The sequence below is a fragment of the Aquarana catesbeiana genome, linkage group LG04 (genome assembly GCF_042186555.1).
Source record: "Aquarana catesbeiana isolate 2022-GZ linkage group LG04, ASM4218655v1, whole genome shotgun sequence".
Taxonomy (NCBI): Eukaryota; Metazoa; Chordata; class Amphibia; order Anura; family Ranidae; genus Aquarana; species Aquarana catesbeiana.
In genome coordinates this window covers 56938608-56956645 of record NC_133327.1, presented here as the reverse complement: position 1 = coordinate 56956645, position 18038 = coordinate 56938608, and the positions used below count along the sequence as shown (strand labels likewise).

At 44.8% G+C, this 18038-nt stretch overlaps 1 protein-coding gene across 1 annotated transcript in view; it reads right to left on the bottom strand.

Moving 5' to 3' along the window:
* Positions 1 to 18038, bottom strand: part of LOC141139276 (cytochrome P450 2K4-like) — a 95885-nt gene that overhangs the window by 33481 nt on the left and 44366 nt on the right. Inside the window, exon 5 of the mRNA XM_073625232.1 lies at positions 16282 to 16442. Within this exon, the coding sequence (XP_073481333.1) occupies positions 16282 to 16442 (161 nt within the window). The remainder of the gene's footprint in view (positions 1 to 16281; positions 16443 to 18038) is intronic.

The window sequence follows — 18038 nt, the reverse complement described above, 5'->3', positions numbered from 1 at the left end:
TGCAGTAGCATTATCAAAAATCGAAATGTCCATTTCAGATAAAACAGGCCTGTGTAAAACCAACAAGAAAGACAAAAAACTTGAACTTACAAAGTTCACATTAGGTAAAACCTGAAGGCTATATCAGACATCAGTATTTAGGAACTGGGTTTGATATAGCGTTCAGATAGGGGGAAATCACCCCAGGAAAAGCCAAATTTGGAAGATGCACACCAATTTACGAATGTCAACATGTGCTATCTGCCATCAGGGGGGATCAAGGGACGTGTTTTGGGGGAGCAAGCCCTTCCTCAACGCTACTTTATAATTGAGGAAGGGGTTGCACCCCCAAAACGCGTCCATTGATGTCCCGTGATGGCAAATAGCACATGTTGACACACTGTGTGCATCCTCCAAATTTGGCTTTTCAAAACATTGCAAAAAGTTTTAAAAGATTGGACCACAATCCAAAAAGTGATTTTGTGGGGTTTTAAATTCGCCCCAAAACATCAATGATGTTATTATTTTTTTTAATAACATCATTGATTTTTTGTTGTATGTTTTGCAGTTCTACATTACACCCCATGATCTCCCCGATCAGGATCTGGGCACTTTCTGATGTGAAACGTTCCGGATCACGATCACCTAAAAAGAGAGAAACAAAACAAAAACAGGTATCAAAAATCTGCCACCATCCATCTCTTTTACCTGAGCCTGTGGTCGCAGACACTCACCTGTTGTGGTGCCAATCTCCACCACATCTTCTTCTTCCTCCTGCTCAGCTTGGGTTGGTGGTATTTCACCTTCTTCCAGAGGTGGGGGGTCTCTGGTCTCCTCGGATGAGGGGTGTCCTCCGAGTCTTTTCTCCCCTATGTAAAACAAAAATGGTATAATTAGCACACAGATATTTTATGGCAGAACTAGAAATAGGAAACATTGCTTGGAAGTGGGGTACAATTGTCAATTTAAGCCGAGTTCCAAGATGTATTTTTTTTATTGGCCTTTGTCAAGCTGCAATACTTTACCTGTTTAGTACAAGCTTCACAGATGGAGACCCCCCTATAGTATACACTGGAGCACCTGTGTGGCCCCCTAATAAAAATGTTGTTCTGGTGTCCCACACTAGTGCTCCAGTGTCCAGATGTGAAAACAGCTGCTCAGTGTCCTCTCCTTACACACAATCTAGTTTGCATTTCATTCTAGTAACAAACCCATCTACACAAACAACTATTTGGCATCCAAGTAGGCCCCAAAAAAATGTGGGAAAATGCATATGGCCTAAACAATGGTGTTTTAGAGGCCGAAAGAAAAATGTTTGATACGAACGAATAATGGGCCCATGAACATTAAAGTTGCCCTTTTAAACGTTACAATTAATAAAAGCATATGGAGCAACACGAACGCAATAAAGACAGAAAGAATAGGAACACAGCACAACTACTTACTTTTTTGCAGCACTCTCCGGATTTTTCGGTACTGCTCTGGCTCTCTCAATTTCAGGTCCGACCACCGCTTCCTGAGCTGATCTTTCGATCGTCGTACCCCGAAATTCTTCTGCAGACTTTTGATGACTTTCGCCATGATCTTGGCCTTTCTGATATTGGGGTTGGGGTAAGGCCCATACTTTCTGTCATAGTCGGACTTCTTCATGATGTCGACCATCTCCAACATCTCCCCAAAGGACATATTTGTGGCCTTAAAACATCTCCTTCTGGATCGGGACGTGTCCGGATCCGGGCTTTCCTCCTCCTCGTTGCTATAATTAGCACGCACCTGCTCTGACTCCGCCATGTGCTCTTCACCCACTGCGCCAAACGAAAAGGGGCGGGGAATAGACTAGAAAGAACGTCAGGGGCGAGCGGAGTTACACGCATGCGCAGTGTGTATAAAGCGTAACACGTGTGCGTATTACGTACGATCTGTGAGCGGAGGAAGGAGCATTGGACGCGCCGATCGTAAGAACGAAGGTAAGAGACAAACTTGTGCCTATACTGCTTCTACATTGAAGCCTATATTGTAACAAGATTAGGAGAGTTTTGTCTGACATTAGGCTTTGTCTTGTGTTGTGTCTTGCAGTGAACATGGATATCTTAGTGAAAGACAATGACTTCATGTCAGTATTCATAGATATCTTAAGGGAGCTGCCCTGTCTGTGGGAGATTAAACACCCCCATTTCAAGAACCAAGCAAAGAGGAAGGCAGCACTGGTGCAATTGTGTGAAATTGTGAAGCAGGTGATCCCCACGGCAGACATCACCTATTTAAAGATCTTCATTGGTGGCCTGAGGAGTACATATCTAAGGGAGGGCAAGAAAGTCCTGGATTCACAGAGATCCGGAGCAGCAGATGACATCTATGTCCCCAGGATGTTGTACTATGACAGGCTGCATTTTCTGGCAGGCCAGACTGAACCCAGGCCATCCCTCTCCAGTCTTCCTTCCACGCTTCTTTCCCCCCCGGCTGAGGCTTCTGACGCCCAACCTGGGCCTTCCAGGCCACATGTGGAGGAGCCCAGATTGAGCCAGGTATAGCATTCCTCTAAATATTTCTGCTTGTCCAATCAATGATGTTAACTAGATGTTAGTTGGGAGTACTAATTTAGGATTGTGATTGATGAAGCAAAAACTAAAACCATGTCCCTTTTTCATACACAGGGAAGTCTCAGCCAGGAGGTGGCCGGGCCGAGCCGGCTGGCTGATCTGCAGGTCCCTCCACCCCCCTGAAAAGAGAAAGTGGCAGTAGGAGGAGTGCCCTAGAGGAGGCTACCGGAGGACTCTTTTGGAGGGCTACAGAGGTCCTGGGAGCATGACAGACCGTGAAGGAGGACATTGCTGCCATCATTGCATATAAAATGCAGAGGATGGAGGAGGGCCAACAAGTCTTGTGTGAGGCGCTCATATTGGAGGCTTTTAACAAAGGTATGAGGGGCCAAATGACAGCTCAGACACACCTTTGCGATGGTCCTCCTCCTCCTCCTGCAGGTCCTCCTCCTCGTCCTCCCTCTCCTCCAGGTCCTCCCAGTCCTCCTCCAGGTCCTATTCCTCCTCCTGCCACATCTCCAACTGCACAGCCACAGCCCGGAAGGAAGCGTGAAAGGAAGACCAGAAAGTGAGGACCCTGGATCCAGTCTGGTCGGCCAAAAAATGCAGCCTCTTGTGGTACCACAGCCTGGGGACACACATGTCATCTGCTGCTATCCGGATCTCTGCGAATTCTGGACCAGACTGCCCTCCCTTACATATGGACTCCTCAGGCCACCAATTTTGATGTTCAAGAATTGATGTCTGCCGTGGGGGTCCCAGGCTTCGCTAATTTCTCATGTTGATCCAGTGTTGCCTTCCTCTTTGTTTGGTTCTGATCCCTTAATAAAGGATTTTTGTTTTGAATTATACACTCCTATGTGTTTTACTTCAAAAATGACAGTTTGTTTGTGAGGATTCAGGTACATTTCAAATATACAATGTGAAATGAACAAGGGACACCAACAACAAACAATCTCCTTGAGATTAAATAATAAAAGATATCAATAGTGTTGGGGTAACTTGACACACAAAACACACACAAAAATATTCTGGAGTAAAAATAAAAATAACATTGAACAAAGATCAGCCTTTGAAAAAATCCAAACATTAAATAAAAAAAAAGGCTTAAAATCCCCCAAAAAAATAAATAAATCTGTCAGATGTGACAACTAATAACAAAATATTCAGGGAATCCCAATAAAAAAAAAAATAAAACTTTGTGAGAAGTGTGTGTGAATATGAGCAGCAAAACTACTTTATTCTTGTCACATTATAAAGAAGAAGAGAGTGCGCTGTATTAAACCATTTTTAACATTGCAGCGTGACGAAAGTGCTGTATCCATTGCGAACGCTAAGTTTACCAGAACGAGCTGTTCCGTCTTGGAATTTCTTCTGAGCATGCGTGGCACTTTGTGCGTCGGAACAGACCACACACGGTCGGAATTGACGCGATCGGATTTTGTTGTCGGAAAATTTTATCTCCTGCTCTCCAACTTTGTGTGTCGGAAAATCCGATGGAAAATGTCCGATGGAGCCCACACACAGTCGGAATTTCCGACAACACGCTCCGATCGGACATTTTCCATCGGAAAATCCGACCGTGTGTACGGGGCATTATTGTCATGTAAAGATATTCTCCTGATGAAGCAGTACAAACCCCACGAAACATGTTGAGAACTACAATATCGGTGGGAACCCACAATATTTGGACCCTCCTTTATTGGGGACATGTATGCTGGTGACACACATGGATGGTTACTATGCACCTTTTATAATGTATTAACCACTTCCCGCCCAAGGTACATCATATGACGTCTTTGACATTGAGCGGGGATATCTGAATGATGCCTGCAGCTACAGACATCATTCAGATATCATCTTTTAGTGCCAGAAATTCCCTACACCATAAGAATGATCATAGTGGCTGTTCCACCGCTTGATCGTTCTTACGGGCGGCGAGAGGGCCCCGCCGCCCCCCGGTGCCTCTACCGACTCACCGCTTCCATCAGTGAGTCGAAGACAGGATCTGCCGGCCCCGGATGGTGACCATAGAGATTTCCAGCGGACCAGATGGTCGCCGGAATCTCTATGATCATTTTTAGGCCGGGCGCGATTTTATGACGTCACGCCCAGCCTCTGCATTCAAATGAATGGCGCCGCCTCGGCTGGGAAGCTGTGATCGTTAATTTTTTTTTTTCATTTCAGGCTTCCCAGCCTAGAGGTGAGATGTGGGGTGTGTGTTATTGACCCCATATCTCACTGTAAAGAGGACCTGTCATGCCATATTCGTATTACAAGGGATGTTTACATTCCTTGTAATAGGAATAAAAGTGATCAAAATTTTTTTTTTTTAAAGTGTCAAACTAAAAAAAGAAAAGTAAAATGAACAAAAAAAAAAAAAAATTAAAGCGCCCCTGTCCACGTGTGCTCGCACGCAGAAGCAAGCACATACGTAAGTCCAACTCACATATGAAAACGGTGTTCAAACCACACATGTGAGGTATTGCCGCGAACATTAGAGCAAGAGCAATAATTCTAGACCTAGGCCTCCTTTGTAACTCAAAACATGTAACCAGTAAAAAATTTTAAAGTGTCCCCTATGGGGATTTTTACGTACCGAAGTTTGACGCCATTCCACAAGCGTGCGCAATTTTTTTTTTAACAGAAAATTTTTTATTAAAGAAATCAGCATTACAATACAAGAAGTTAGTACATTCATTGCGGTGAGAATAATGACAGTAAGATCTACCTTCAACCGATAGCCACTATTTATCAGATATTCCAGTTGTGCAAATGTCAGAAGTTTCACTTAACAATACTCCTTATGGCATTATATCGTTATAAACTCTTAGATAATATAAAGTAAGTAACCAATATTCAATCAAGCCTGGTAGGGATGGCGGGGGGGATGGGGGGGGAGAAGAAGGGGGGAAGGGGAGGGGGGGAGGGGAGAGGGAGGGAGGGGGGGGGAAGGGAGGGGGGGGGAAGGGAGGGGGGGAAGGGAGGGAGGGAGGGAGGGGGGGAGGGAGGGGGGGAGGGGGGGAAAGGGAGGGGAAGGAAGGGGATGAAGGGGAACGGGCATAAGAAGAATAGACATGAGATGTAGGATGACCTCCAATGTGTTTCACGTCCTAATTATGGGGTAGGGGGTTCAGGGTCCCCGGAGGCGTCCACCCAGGAGGACCAGATTTTATCAAACTTCCCCGGGCTTTGCCTACTTTCATACGTCAATCTATACAGGGGGAGTACCATATTCACCGACCTTCTCCACGAGGCCAGGGTAGGAGGCTCTACTAGTTTCCATCGCAGTAAAATTTCACTCCTAGCGTAGTACAATGCGAAGGTTAGACACAATTTACTATACCTATCTCCCTCAACATCCTCCAGATGACTGAGCAATAGTATTTGGGGATCCACCGGTAAGTTTGAGCCTATGACATTGCTCAATGTGGAGGCCACTGCTGACCAAAAGGGTTGGAGTTTGGGACAAGACCAGACCATGTGCCAGAAAGTGCCCACCTCCTGCCTGCATCTCTGACAGTTGGGATCTCTTTGATGGTAAATGCGCGCCAGTCTCTGTGGGGTGAAATAAGCTCTGTGTAGGAACTTAAATTGTATGGACCTATCTTTTGCAGCGATCATGGAAGGAATGTAGGAGATTAAACACTCCTTCCATTCCTTCTTGTCCAAAGAGGGAATATCAACCCTCCACTTTTCCCAGGTTTTAGTTAGTTTGGCATCGTACTCCACTGTAAGATATAGATATAGTGTTGAGAGAGGCTTCCCCAGCGTGCGCAATTTTGAAGCGTGACATGTTAGGTATCTGTTTACTCTGCTTAACTTCATCATTCACATTATGCAAAAAATTGGGCTAAATTTAATGTTTTGTTTTTTTTAAAGCATGAAACTGTTTTTTTTTCCAAAAAAAAAGTGTTCAAAAATTGCTGAGCAAATACCGTGCGAGATAAAAAGTTGCAACGACTGCCATTGTATTCTCTAGGATCTTTGCTACAAAAACATATATAATGTTTGGGGGTCCTATGTAATTTTCTAGCAATAAAATGATGAATTTTGCATGTAGGAGAGAAATGTCAGAATTGGCCTGGATGGGAGGTGGTTAAAATGTCTTGTCTTTTGTATCAATAAATAAAATTGTATAATATTTTTTATAAATTTTGAGTATATATTGTTTAATATTGGTATCGTAATAGTCCCGCTTCAATGCTCTTTACTGGGTGATCGGTTGGTGACCGTTCCCCTAGTCTTCCCTTTTCCATGTCATGTCATGTAATGCGATTGTGCATCGATAAATGTACTGGCTATGTATAAAATAATATTTAGTTAAATTAGAGTATCGATCAGTTTTTGCATATTTTGACTACCCTGTAGGATGTGCTATGATAACCCTTACTGATAGCCATATGGACGCCCAGGGCATGTATGATTGCTTTTGAAACATACATGCCAAATTTTGTCCTTCTAGACTGAGATACCTCAGTCTTTAGCAATCCGCTGTGTTAACCACTTGCTGACCAGCCCCTGTCATTATACTGCGGCAGGTCAGCTCCTTCCAGCGAATCACCGTAGCTGGACGTCGGCTTCTTTAAGAGCTATAGCAGGCGTGCGCGGGAAAGAAAGCCAGAATGGGGATCTGTCAATGTAAACAGACAGATCCCCATTCTGACAGGGGAGGAGAGAGCGATCTGCTGTTCTTAGTGATTAGGAACAGCGATCTCTCTCCTCCTCCAGTCAGTTCCATCCCCCCACAGGTAGAAACACCTCCCAGGTAATACATTTAACCCCTTGATCGTCCCCTAGTGTTAACCCATTCCCTGCCAGTGACATTTACACAGTAATCAGTGCATTTCTATAGCACTGATCGCTGTATAAATGTCAGTGGTCCCAAAAAAGTGTCAAAAATGTCACATCTGTCCACCGCAATATCGCAGTCTCGCTAAAAATCACAGATCACCGCCATTACTAGTAAAAAAAAAAAAAATAAATAAAAATGCCATAAATCAATCCCCTATTTTGTAGACGCTATAACTTTTGCGTAAACCAATCAATATACGCTTATTGCAATTTTTTTTACCAAAATTATGTAGCAGAATACGTATTGGCCTAAACTGATGAAGACTTTTTTTTTGGATATTTATTATAGCAAAAAGTAAAAAATATATATATTTTTTCAAAATTGTCGCTTTTTTTTTGTTTATAGCGCAAAAAATAAAAACCGCAGAGGTGATCAAATACCATCAAAAGAAAGCTCTATTTGTGGGAAAGGACATCAATTTTGTTTGGGTAGAACGTCGCACAACAGTGGAATTATCAGTCAAAGCGACGCAGTGCCGTATCGCCTAAACATTAAGGGGGAAAATCTTCCTGTCTGTAAGTGGTTAATTGACCAAGACAATACGATGCAGTACCCTTTCCCCTGTGGTTTGGGGGGGGGGGCGCTGCAGACTGCCCAGGGTCAAATTAGCTAAAATTACAAGGTGCTACTTCAATGTTGGGCCTTTGTATGTGGCCAGGCTGTGTAAAGGTCTCACACATGTGGTATTGCCATACTCAGGAGGAGTAGCAGAATGTATTTTGGGGTCTCATATTTGCTATGTACATGGTATGTGTTGGAAATATCAGATAAATGGACAACTTTGTGTAAAAAAATGTGTTTTCATTTTTTTTCCACATTTCCCAAAAACTTCTGGAAAAAAAATGAACCGTTCAAAAGACTCATTATGCCTCACAGATTTTACGTTGGGGTGTTTGATTTCCAAAGTGGGGTCATTTTGTGGGCAATTCCACTGTCCTGGTGCTCCAGGGCCTTCAAAAGTGTAATAGGTGGTTGAGAAATAAGATGTGCAATTTATGCTTGTAGAACGCCTGAAGGTGCTACTTCAATGTTGGGCCTTTGTATGTGGCCAGGCTGTGTAAAAGTCTCACACATGTGGTATAGCCATACTCGGGAAGAGTAGCAGAATGTATTTTGGGGTGTAATTTGTTGTATGCATATGCTCTGTGAGAAATAACCTGTTAATATGACAATTTTGTAAAAAAAAAAAAAAAAAAAAAAAAAGAAAGAAAAAAAATCTTCATTTTGCAAAGGATTGTCGGAAAAAGTAGTACAACTTAAAAAACCTCACCATGCTACTTGCTTAATATCTTGGAATGTCTACTTTCTAAAAAGGGGTCATTTGGGGGGTATTTGTACTTTCCTGACTTGTTAGTCTCTCAAGAAATGAGAACAGTACATCAGGTGTGATCAGAAGTGATCAATTTTCAGTGATTGGCACCATAGTTTGTAGACTCTATAACTTTCACAAAGACTAAATAATATACACTAATTTGGGTTATTTTTTACCAAAGATATGTAGCCGTATAAATTTTGGCCAAAATGTATGAAGAAAAATTACTAATTTGCAAAACTTTATAACAGAAACAAAGAAAAGGGCATTTTTTTCACAAATTTTACGGTCTTTTTTTATTTATAGCACAAAAAATAAAAAACCCACTAGTGATTAAATACCACCAAAAGAAAGCTCTATTTGTGTGAAAAAAGGATGCAAATTTCATATAGGTACAGTGTTGCATGACTGAATAATTGTCATTCAAATTGTGAGAGCGCTAAAAGATGAAAATTTGTCTGGGCAGGAAGAAGGTGTAAGTGCCCTGTATTGAAGTAGTTAATAGAAAACACCAGTTGCCTTTCACTAGAAACATTTGTTAGTCCAGTCCTGGAAATCTGCATCTGCTTTACTATTAATCTCCCTAAAAATTGGTTTCCTGCGGCTAGATGCACCAAATGCATCTAGATGTGTGACCGCTATGTATGTGAGATGTGCAACTGCTGTGGCATGTACCCGTGGCACATATCTGTTTCCCGGAAGCGCTGGCCAGCACACAGGAATGACATCACACCCCTACAGGAAGTTGCTTGTACTGCTGCTAATTTCTTCCCACCACCATGCCCCGCTCACTGTTCTCTGAGAAAGAGATGATCCTTTTTTGCAAATTAAGATTTTTTTTTTTTTAACATGAGGTGGTGTTTGTGTGGGTCCCTAACACACATTCAGACATATTAGGGCCAATTTAGACAGGATCAGATTAACCTACCAACATGTTTTTTGGAGTGTGGGAGGAAACCAGAGTACTTGGAGAAAACCCACGCAGGCACAGGGAGAACATGCAAACTCCAGGCAGATGGTGTCACAGGCGGGATTCGAACCAGCAACCCTTTTTGCTGCTAGGTGAAAGTGCTAACCACTACACCACTGTAGATGTAGGTTCTTGTGTCCACAAGAAAGAGAGAAGTTGGGTAGATGCCACACTCCCAATTCTGGAGGCATAATAATGGTCTAGCACAGGGATCTTCAAACTACGGCCCTCCAGTTGTTCAGGAACCTCAATTCCCATCATGCCACCTTTCCAAGATATATTAGAAGTAATAGGAATGGGATTAGCACCAAAAGGGTTAATTAACTGAGAACACCTACTAATTGCCTAACAAGACACTTCCAATGAGATGAAATTAACCAATTGTATTGGGCGTGCGATATTATCAATGAGAAAACCGCAGTTACCCTAGCACCAGTTGCAGTTTACATACCGTATTTATTATCATTTTGCGCTTCAAAGTGCGCCGGTTCACACGTTCAGTTAATGACTTTTCCAGCGCACCAATTAAGGTATGAACTGGCGCAACGCATTGTTCTTAGTAAATCAGCCCCAATGTGTCCTATGATGTTGGAAATTGTTACAGGACACATTGATGTTAATTCTACTATTATTCTACTTTATTGTCATCGCTTTATAATTGGTTGTGTTATTTTTAATAAAAAATAAAAAAAAAGGAACAGTACAATGTAGTGACAAAAGTGACAAAAAAACAAACAAACATGTGGGATTCCCTCTAAAGTTCCAGGCTGACCATTATCCAGGCATGCGGCTTGGGTGGCTAGAAAAGGGATCATAGCAGGCTACATGCCTACATATTGAAGATTACCTCGCATAGGGAGGCAGCAAAGTTTCTTCTCCCTTTCAAGGCACCTTGTCCCATTGTTAAGGAACAAGGGCCTCTTCACCACATTCTGTTCCCCAAAAAGGATTTGGGGGGACTTACAATAAGAGGGCCCCTAGATATCTGCACCTTCCAGGGAAATGAGTACTGGTGTACAATAGTGTAGCAATAACTCTCAGTGGAGCTGCTGGTTTAAAGCGGGCTGTTACCTTCACTCTTGATACCTCCGTTTCACCGGCACCGGGTCTAGGGTCCAGTTGAGTTTACCTCTGGACGAAGTAGACACCAACACTTGAGTAGATTTTCCAATGCTTTATTGAACAAATAATAAAGGAAGTAGCAGGAAAGAGGCAGAAGGAAAGTTGCAGGGAAGCTCAAATACCTTTCCTTAGTATTCTTTAGAACATTCTCTGGAATTGAACACTTGTAGTTGAATGGTTGAATATACTCCCCTTGTGGGAATCTTTGCCCGCCTGGATAGGCCTCTCTCACTTGCCTAGCAGCCAGTACGTAGCACGAACAAAAGTCTCTGCCACAGACTTGTTTGGAAAAAAACCCGTACGATCCTCTGCCACAGGATGTATTGGTTTGCAATGAATGTCAGACACAGTACTTGAACCTTTAAGCCAACCCCGCACAGTACTATGCAGTAAGATTACTTCAGGATACGTCCTCCAACCGAGTCACCAGGCCCCTCTCCAGACCAGCACTCTGCATGATCCTTCCAGCTTCTTCACTCAGGATAGACAGCTCAGGACCGTTCCTCTGCTGCTGTGGTAGGCCCCAGACAGGCTTCTGGGCCCACCCACATGCCGCAGCGACGTGGGCCTCCAGAACGGAGGATCACGAGGTGGTACTCTTAACGCATACCTGTCGGCAAGGAGGGCCAGCAGGTGGCTGAAAACGAACCCCAGAACATGTCAGTCCCATAAATACCCTCTCCCAGAAGGACCACCTCCACCGAGTTGTCTCCGGGACAGAGGAGCACTCATACGCTTCAACACGTTGCTTTTCCAACACCAGCCGATGGTGACGACACCCACCGGCACAGTGTGGAACCACATGCAACTCAGCCAAGCTGGAACAGAGGCAAATCTAACTTCCTCTAAAAAGTAACCCATAAGATTTACCTATGAACGGTAGATTGAAAAATCTACCAGCGCTACAATAGTAACCATTATTACTCATTCTCAAAATAGGTAAGAAAAAACACGCCAACACCATAAAAAAGACCTTTAACCCTTTTTTGTCATTCCCACCAACCCTTTAAGAGTACCTTAACACCAAAGGGCTGGCTATCACAGTGATTACATGCTTGGGAGCCAATCCCACCATCCCCTAATTGTTGCTATGTGACCAGGAGCTATCTCTGACAGCATGTTCACAGGGTTGGGGGCCTACAATTGTGTGTGCCCCCAGCACAAAACATGTATGCATATACACTCACTGGCCACTTTATTAGGTACACCTTGCTAGTACCGGGTTGGACCCCCTTTTGCCTTTAGAACTGCTGTAATTCTTTGTGGCATAGATTCAACAAGGTGTTGGAAACATTCCTCAGAGATTTTGGTCCATATTGACATGATAACATCTCACAGTTGCTGCAAATTTGTCGGCTGCACATCCATTATGCTATTCTCCCGTTCCACCTCTGATGACACTGGAGGCCATTGGAGTACAGTGACCTCATTGTCATGTTCAAGAAACCAGTGGTGAGATGATTGAGCTTTGTGACATGGTGTATTATCCTGCTGGAAGGAGCCATCAGAAGATGAGTACACTGTAGTCATAAAGAGATGGACATGGCCAGCAACAATTCTAATGCCGTGCACACACGGCAGAAAAAAGTCCGATGGGAGATTTTCATCGGACATTCAGACCATGTGTACTCCCCATCAGACTTTTTCTGTCGGCATTTCCGACGGACTTAGATATAGAACTCATTCTAAATCTTTCTGTCGGAAATGCCGACGGAGCTTAGTCTGTTGGTAAGTCCGACCATGTGTACACGGCGTAAAGGTAGGCCGTGGCGTTTAAACGATGCTCAATCTGTACTAAGGGGCCCAAAGTGTGTCAGGAAAATATTCCCCACACCATTACACCACCAGCCAGAACCATTGATACAAGGCAGGATGGATGCTTTTATGTTGTTTACATCAAATTCTGACCCTACCATCTAAAATCGAGACTCATCAAACCAGGCAATGTTTTTCCAATCTTCTATTGTCCAATTTTGGTGAGCCTGTGTGAAGTGTAGCCCAGTGGTGGCCTGTGCATTAAGGGTGCACGGTCGCCGCTCCCTCTCTCCTGCCACCAGCTCTGTGCACTATGGATAGATTTGTGCATTGCATGAATCTATCCATGGCCACCGCTACCACCTCCCATTCAGGCGTCTGGCCCCTTTTTGGAGCGCCTGAATTACAGCGGCGGGGGGTGTTTTTGAAGCACCTGATTAGAGCCATAGGCTTGGCGCTCGCAGTTCACTCTGTGTTGAATGAATCTTCGCTTTCCTAACACTGAACCGCCAATCAGGTGCTCGGATCTGTTACCTGTCACGTGATTGGCTGAAACAACAGGCGCTGCTATTGGACACCTATCACAAGGGGAGGACGGGAGTCAGAAGATGAGGACGGCAGAAGACGCTGGCTTGAAGGACCCTGCTCGTCGCCGCCACCCTCTGCCCCACCAAGACAGGGTAAGTGCCGGGCAGACGGTGAGCGGGCGGGGGGGGGTCACACTGGCGGCATTCAATGGCACAGTGACAGCATTTAATGGGCACACTGGCAGCATTTGATGGGCACACTGGCAGCATTTGATAGGCACAGTGGCTGCAATTGATAGGCACAGTGGCTGCAATTGATGGCACACTCGCAGCATTTTTTGGGCACACTGGCAGCATTTTACAGGCACACTGGCAGCATTTGATGGCACACTGGCAGAATTTTATGGGCACACTGGCAGCATTTGATGGGCACAGTGGCTGCAATTGATGGCACAGTTGCTGCGTTTGATGGCACAGTGGCTGCAATTGATGGCACAATGGCTGCGTTAGATGGCACAGTGGCTGCAATTGATGGCACACTGGCAGCATTTGAGGAGCAGAGGGGCTGCGTTTGATGGCACAGTGGCTGCGTTTGATGGCACAGTGGCTTCGTTTGATGGCACAGTGGCTGAAAATGATGTTTTTTTTTTCAGAATTTTTTTTGAGCACCAGCCACCACTGGTGTAGACTCAGTTTCCTGTTCTGACAGGAGTGGCACCTGGTGTGGTCTTCTGCTGCTATAGCCCACCTACTTTAAGGTTCGATGTGTTGTGCGTTCAGATATGGTATTCTGCATACCTTGGTTGTATAACGAGTGGTTATTTGAGTTACTGTTGCCTTTCTATCATCTCGAACCAGGCTGCTCATTCTCCTCTGACAACAAGGGATTTTTGGCCACACAACTTCCGCTCACTGGATATTTTCTCTTTTTCAGACCATTCTCTGTAAATCCTAGAGATGGTTGTATGTGAAAATTCCAGTAGATCAGCAGTTTTTGAAATGCTCAGACCAGCCTGTCAGGCGCCAACAAACATGCCACATTCAAATTCCCTTAAATCCCCCTTTTCCCCTTTCTGATGCCCGTTTTGAACTTCAGAAAGTCGTCTTCACCACGTCTAGATGCCTAAATGCATTGAGTTGCTGCCATGTGATTGGCTGATTAGCAATTGAACATGTGTACCTAATAAAGTGGCTGGTGAGTGTATTTGGTAACCCAAAATAAGACTCACTTCCATTCTGCCAAATATATGATTACAGCCAGCAGGAAGGGGCTAATAAAATTACAGAAAAAAGTGTAAACATGGTACCCAGATGTAAATTTATGATGACATTGCCCAGCGAAGTAGATCATTTGTCAATCATGATGACCCATAGCCCAATGATGTTTCCCCAGAGCCACTGCAAGGTTTTTTTTGCTCTACCTGGAGTTGGGCTTTAATATCATGCTGCAGTTTTAGGGATCGCCTGGTGCTTTGCTAGCAAAAACATGCCTGCTTTGTGGACTACAGGCCTCCTTACATGTAAAGGTGAGCCAGCATGTAGGGTAGGCGGGTTGTACTTCCGTCATGTTCCCCTCCTCATTGGGCACCAAGTGTGGGTCACATAGGATGAGATGCGTGGCTTCTTTGGGCTGTGCCAGACATGGAACGGGGTCACTAATCCCTGCATGTGAGGGAACACTTTGCCAGAAGGCATGCTCACCAATGCCCGGGACCAGGTGGGAGCTGTGGTCATGTGTAGTCAAACATTAAGGTGATTAAGGTGTTTTTTATGCTCTCTCTGAGTACCTGCAGACTGTGAATCGTGGATTAGGAATGTCATACCCGTTATTGTGGAGCTGTTAGTGTGGTGTCCAGCAGTCATCTCTTTGGATAATTAAAGCTTCTTTTGACCTTTGTGGTCAGCCCTTGAAGTGAGAGGCCATTTCATCTATTGGTGGCGGTGGATGCAATACACCTTTTTAATCACTGGATGCACTTTGGAATTATTTTTTCTTCACCGGTTACGTTGGATATCACATTATGGACATTATTTATTTTGCACTTTTGGAGGACTTTTTTAATTTAGTCACAATTTATATGTCATATTACTTGCAGTCTGGTAACTTTATATGTTTTATCACTGTGCATACATTTACACTGAATGTTTATTTGAACAAGTGCACCATTTTATATTTTTATTCAAACATTAAGGTGACCTCCCAATTTAGAGATGAGCTAAATGTGTGCAGTACCCAAAGTACGAAGTTCCTTCTTTCGCTGCTTCGTCCCATGTTCTGCACACTTATACTGATGTGTGTTGCATTCAGAGGAACAGGCTTGAGCCTCTGCCGACTCCACCAGTCAGCATACCTCTGTTGCCTCACTTCCAGTAACAAAATGGGGTCCTGCCGAGCACAAATCGCGGACCTCTTACATGCTCTCACTTAACAATTCTCTTCCCGTACCTAGTAACTAGGCATAGATCTCCAGAACGCTAGCCCACTCCCAGTGACCAGCAGAGATGGACAGCTAGGGAGGGAGTCAAAGCACCGACCCCCTCGCTACCGGAAAACCCATCACCCAACCATGTACTGTACTACGCCAACGATTACTCATGGAAACTATCTCTTCCTTCTTATCTTGTTGAATGAACCTCTGTCATAGTGATGTTACACATACCCCATATTGTGGTTGTGGACCCAAGTTCTTTAGTAATACACCAAAACCTCATATGCACCCTTTTGAATAACTTCAGACCACCTCTGAACAGCTGAATCAACTTTTACTGTAGACTTGGTAAAACATGTATAACATGCAATAACATCCTTTTTCTTAAACTAAACCTAACTGTGCCTGCCCCAGGTTACCTGCCCAAGGTTAAATGTCCATGCTTGAATGGAGAGGTTTAGGTTCCTGGGTTCTTTCAAGGCAATCAGCATTCCAGAGCAGAAACAGAGTTCCATAGTGGACCACAGGACAACAATTCTCTAGTTGCATGTGTTAGCTTGCATTTCTTCAAGTGTTCTCCTGGAGCCCCTTGGGATCTGGACCTCATCCCTAATATAGAACACAGGAGGGAAGCTGGTCCCCAAAGAAAGCCCGCAAATACACCAGGGAATGGGGGCAAAACATTTACTTTTTTCCTCCTGGCCTGGGCAGCCGGGGGCTAACTAAATATACAGTGGACTACCTGCCTACAAGTAGTACCATGGTAAAATGTTGCAGTAAAAATACCCTTACCAAAACCATTGGGGAACCGACAATCCTGGCATTTTCATTGACTATTGTTAAAAGCCTCCAAAGTTTTGGATCACCATAGTCAAAGCGATGACCAAGCAATATGGACACAATGATATTGGCCACAGCCCCATTCATTATCATGGTGTTTTCAAATGGTTTTCCTGAAATACAAGTGGAGATATTACTAAGACCTCAACATTTAGTAATAATAAACATAATTCTAAGTACAGGGGGCAAATGGGGAGCAAGGAGAGGAAAGGTCTAACTTAATTTTGTTTCACAAATGCAGAATGTCTCCTGACACAGATTGGAGGATATCTTTGGGTGGACATTGATGTATCTAGAAGTATTCTGTCAGCCATAAATCCCAGGTACTTCATACAGCTACCTATACCAGGTATATGCCATTGTACACATAAATGCTGGCATAGAGTATACTCAGCCCTCAAATTTTCCACTCGCCTACTCGCATTTTGCGAGTGGAAAATGAGGGCTTGTGAGTTGGGCTGCCTGGGAGTGGGGGGCGAGCACCGCCGGTGGGTGGGGTTGATCGGAAGCCGTTCTCCCAGTGATCGCCCTGGTGGAAGAGAGCATGGAGGAAGAGGAGAGCCACGGGGTCACTGAGCGGTATAGCACGCTGTTACAGCTTACATTGAAGTTGCCTCCACTCCGCTCACCATCACACACAGCCCCGCCTTCTCTTGATCCCGTGCCTGTGATAGACAGAATGCGGGTCCAATGCTGGGATGTGTTCTGTCTATCACAGGCACGGGGTCAGGAGGAGGCGGGGCTGTGTGTGACGGCGAGCAGAGCAGAGGCAATTTCAGGTAAGCTGTAACAGCGTGCTATTCGTGCTCTGTGATCCCGTGGCTCTCCTCTTCCTCCAGTTATGATCCGGCCATCCTCTCTCTTCCTCCGCCCTGGCAAGGCTGCAATGTTGGGCACGGTGAGACTGCAATGGGGACACGGTGAGGCTGCAATGGGGGCACGGTGAGGCTGCAATGGGGGCACGGTAAGGCTGCAATGGGGGCACGATAAGGCTGCAATGGGGGCACGATAAGGCTGCAATGGGGGCACGATAAGGCTGCAATGGGGGCAAGGTAAGGCTGCATTGGGGGCACGGTAAGGCTGCAATGGGGGCACGGTAAGGCTGCAATGGGGGCACGGTGAGGCTGCAATGGGGGCACGGTGAGGCTGCAATGATGAGCACGGTGAGGCTGCAATGATGGGCACGGTGAGGCTGCAATGATGGGCACAGGTCACGCTGCATTGCTGGGCACAGATCACGCTGCAGTGATGGGCACAGGTGAGCCTGCATTGATGGGCACAGGTGAGCCTGCATTGATGGGCACTGGTGAGGCTGTTCTGAGGGGAACTGATAAAGTTGTTTTTAATATTTATTTTTGTAACTTAATTCTGCATAAAACATTTAAATGTCATTTCATGAGATAATTTATGAGGGCGTGGTTAGGAGCAGAATTAGTGGCACGGCAAAGTAGGGGTTGGGCGGGGCAACTGGTGGCGAGTAACCCTTGAGGCCTGGCTAGTAGCTCAGGACTTGAAATTTTGAGCCCTGGTATACACATATGTGTAGCGCCACCCCCATAGGGGCCGCTGGAAGATGACTTTGCCATGAGGATGCCCTCACCTTGCAAGCCTCCTGTCACCCCTGACACCCTGGGTTCTGACATTATTCAAAGAGAGAATGCAAATGCAAAAGACACCAAATAAATATCATAGATTGCAAATGGATATAT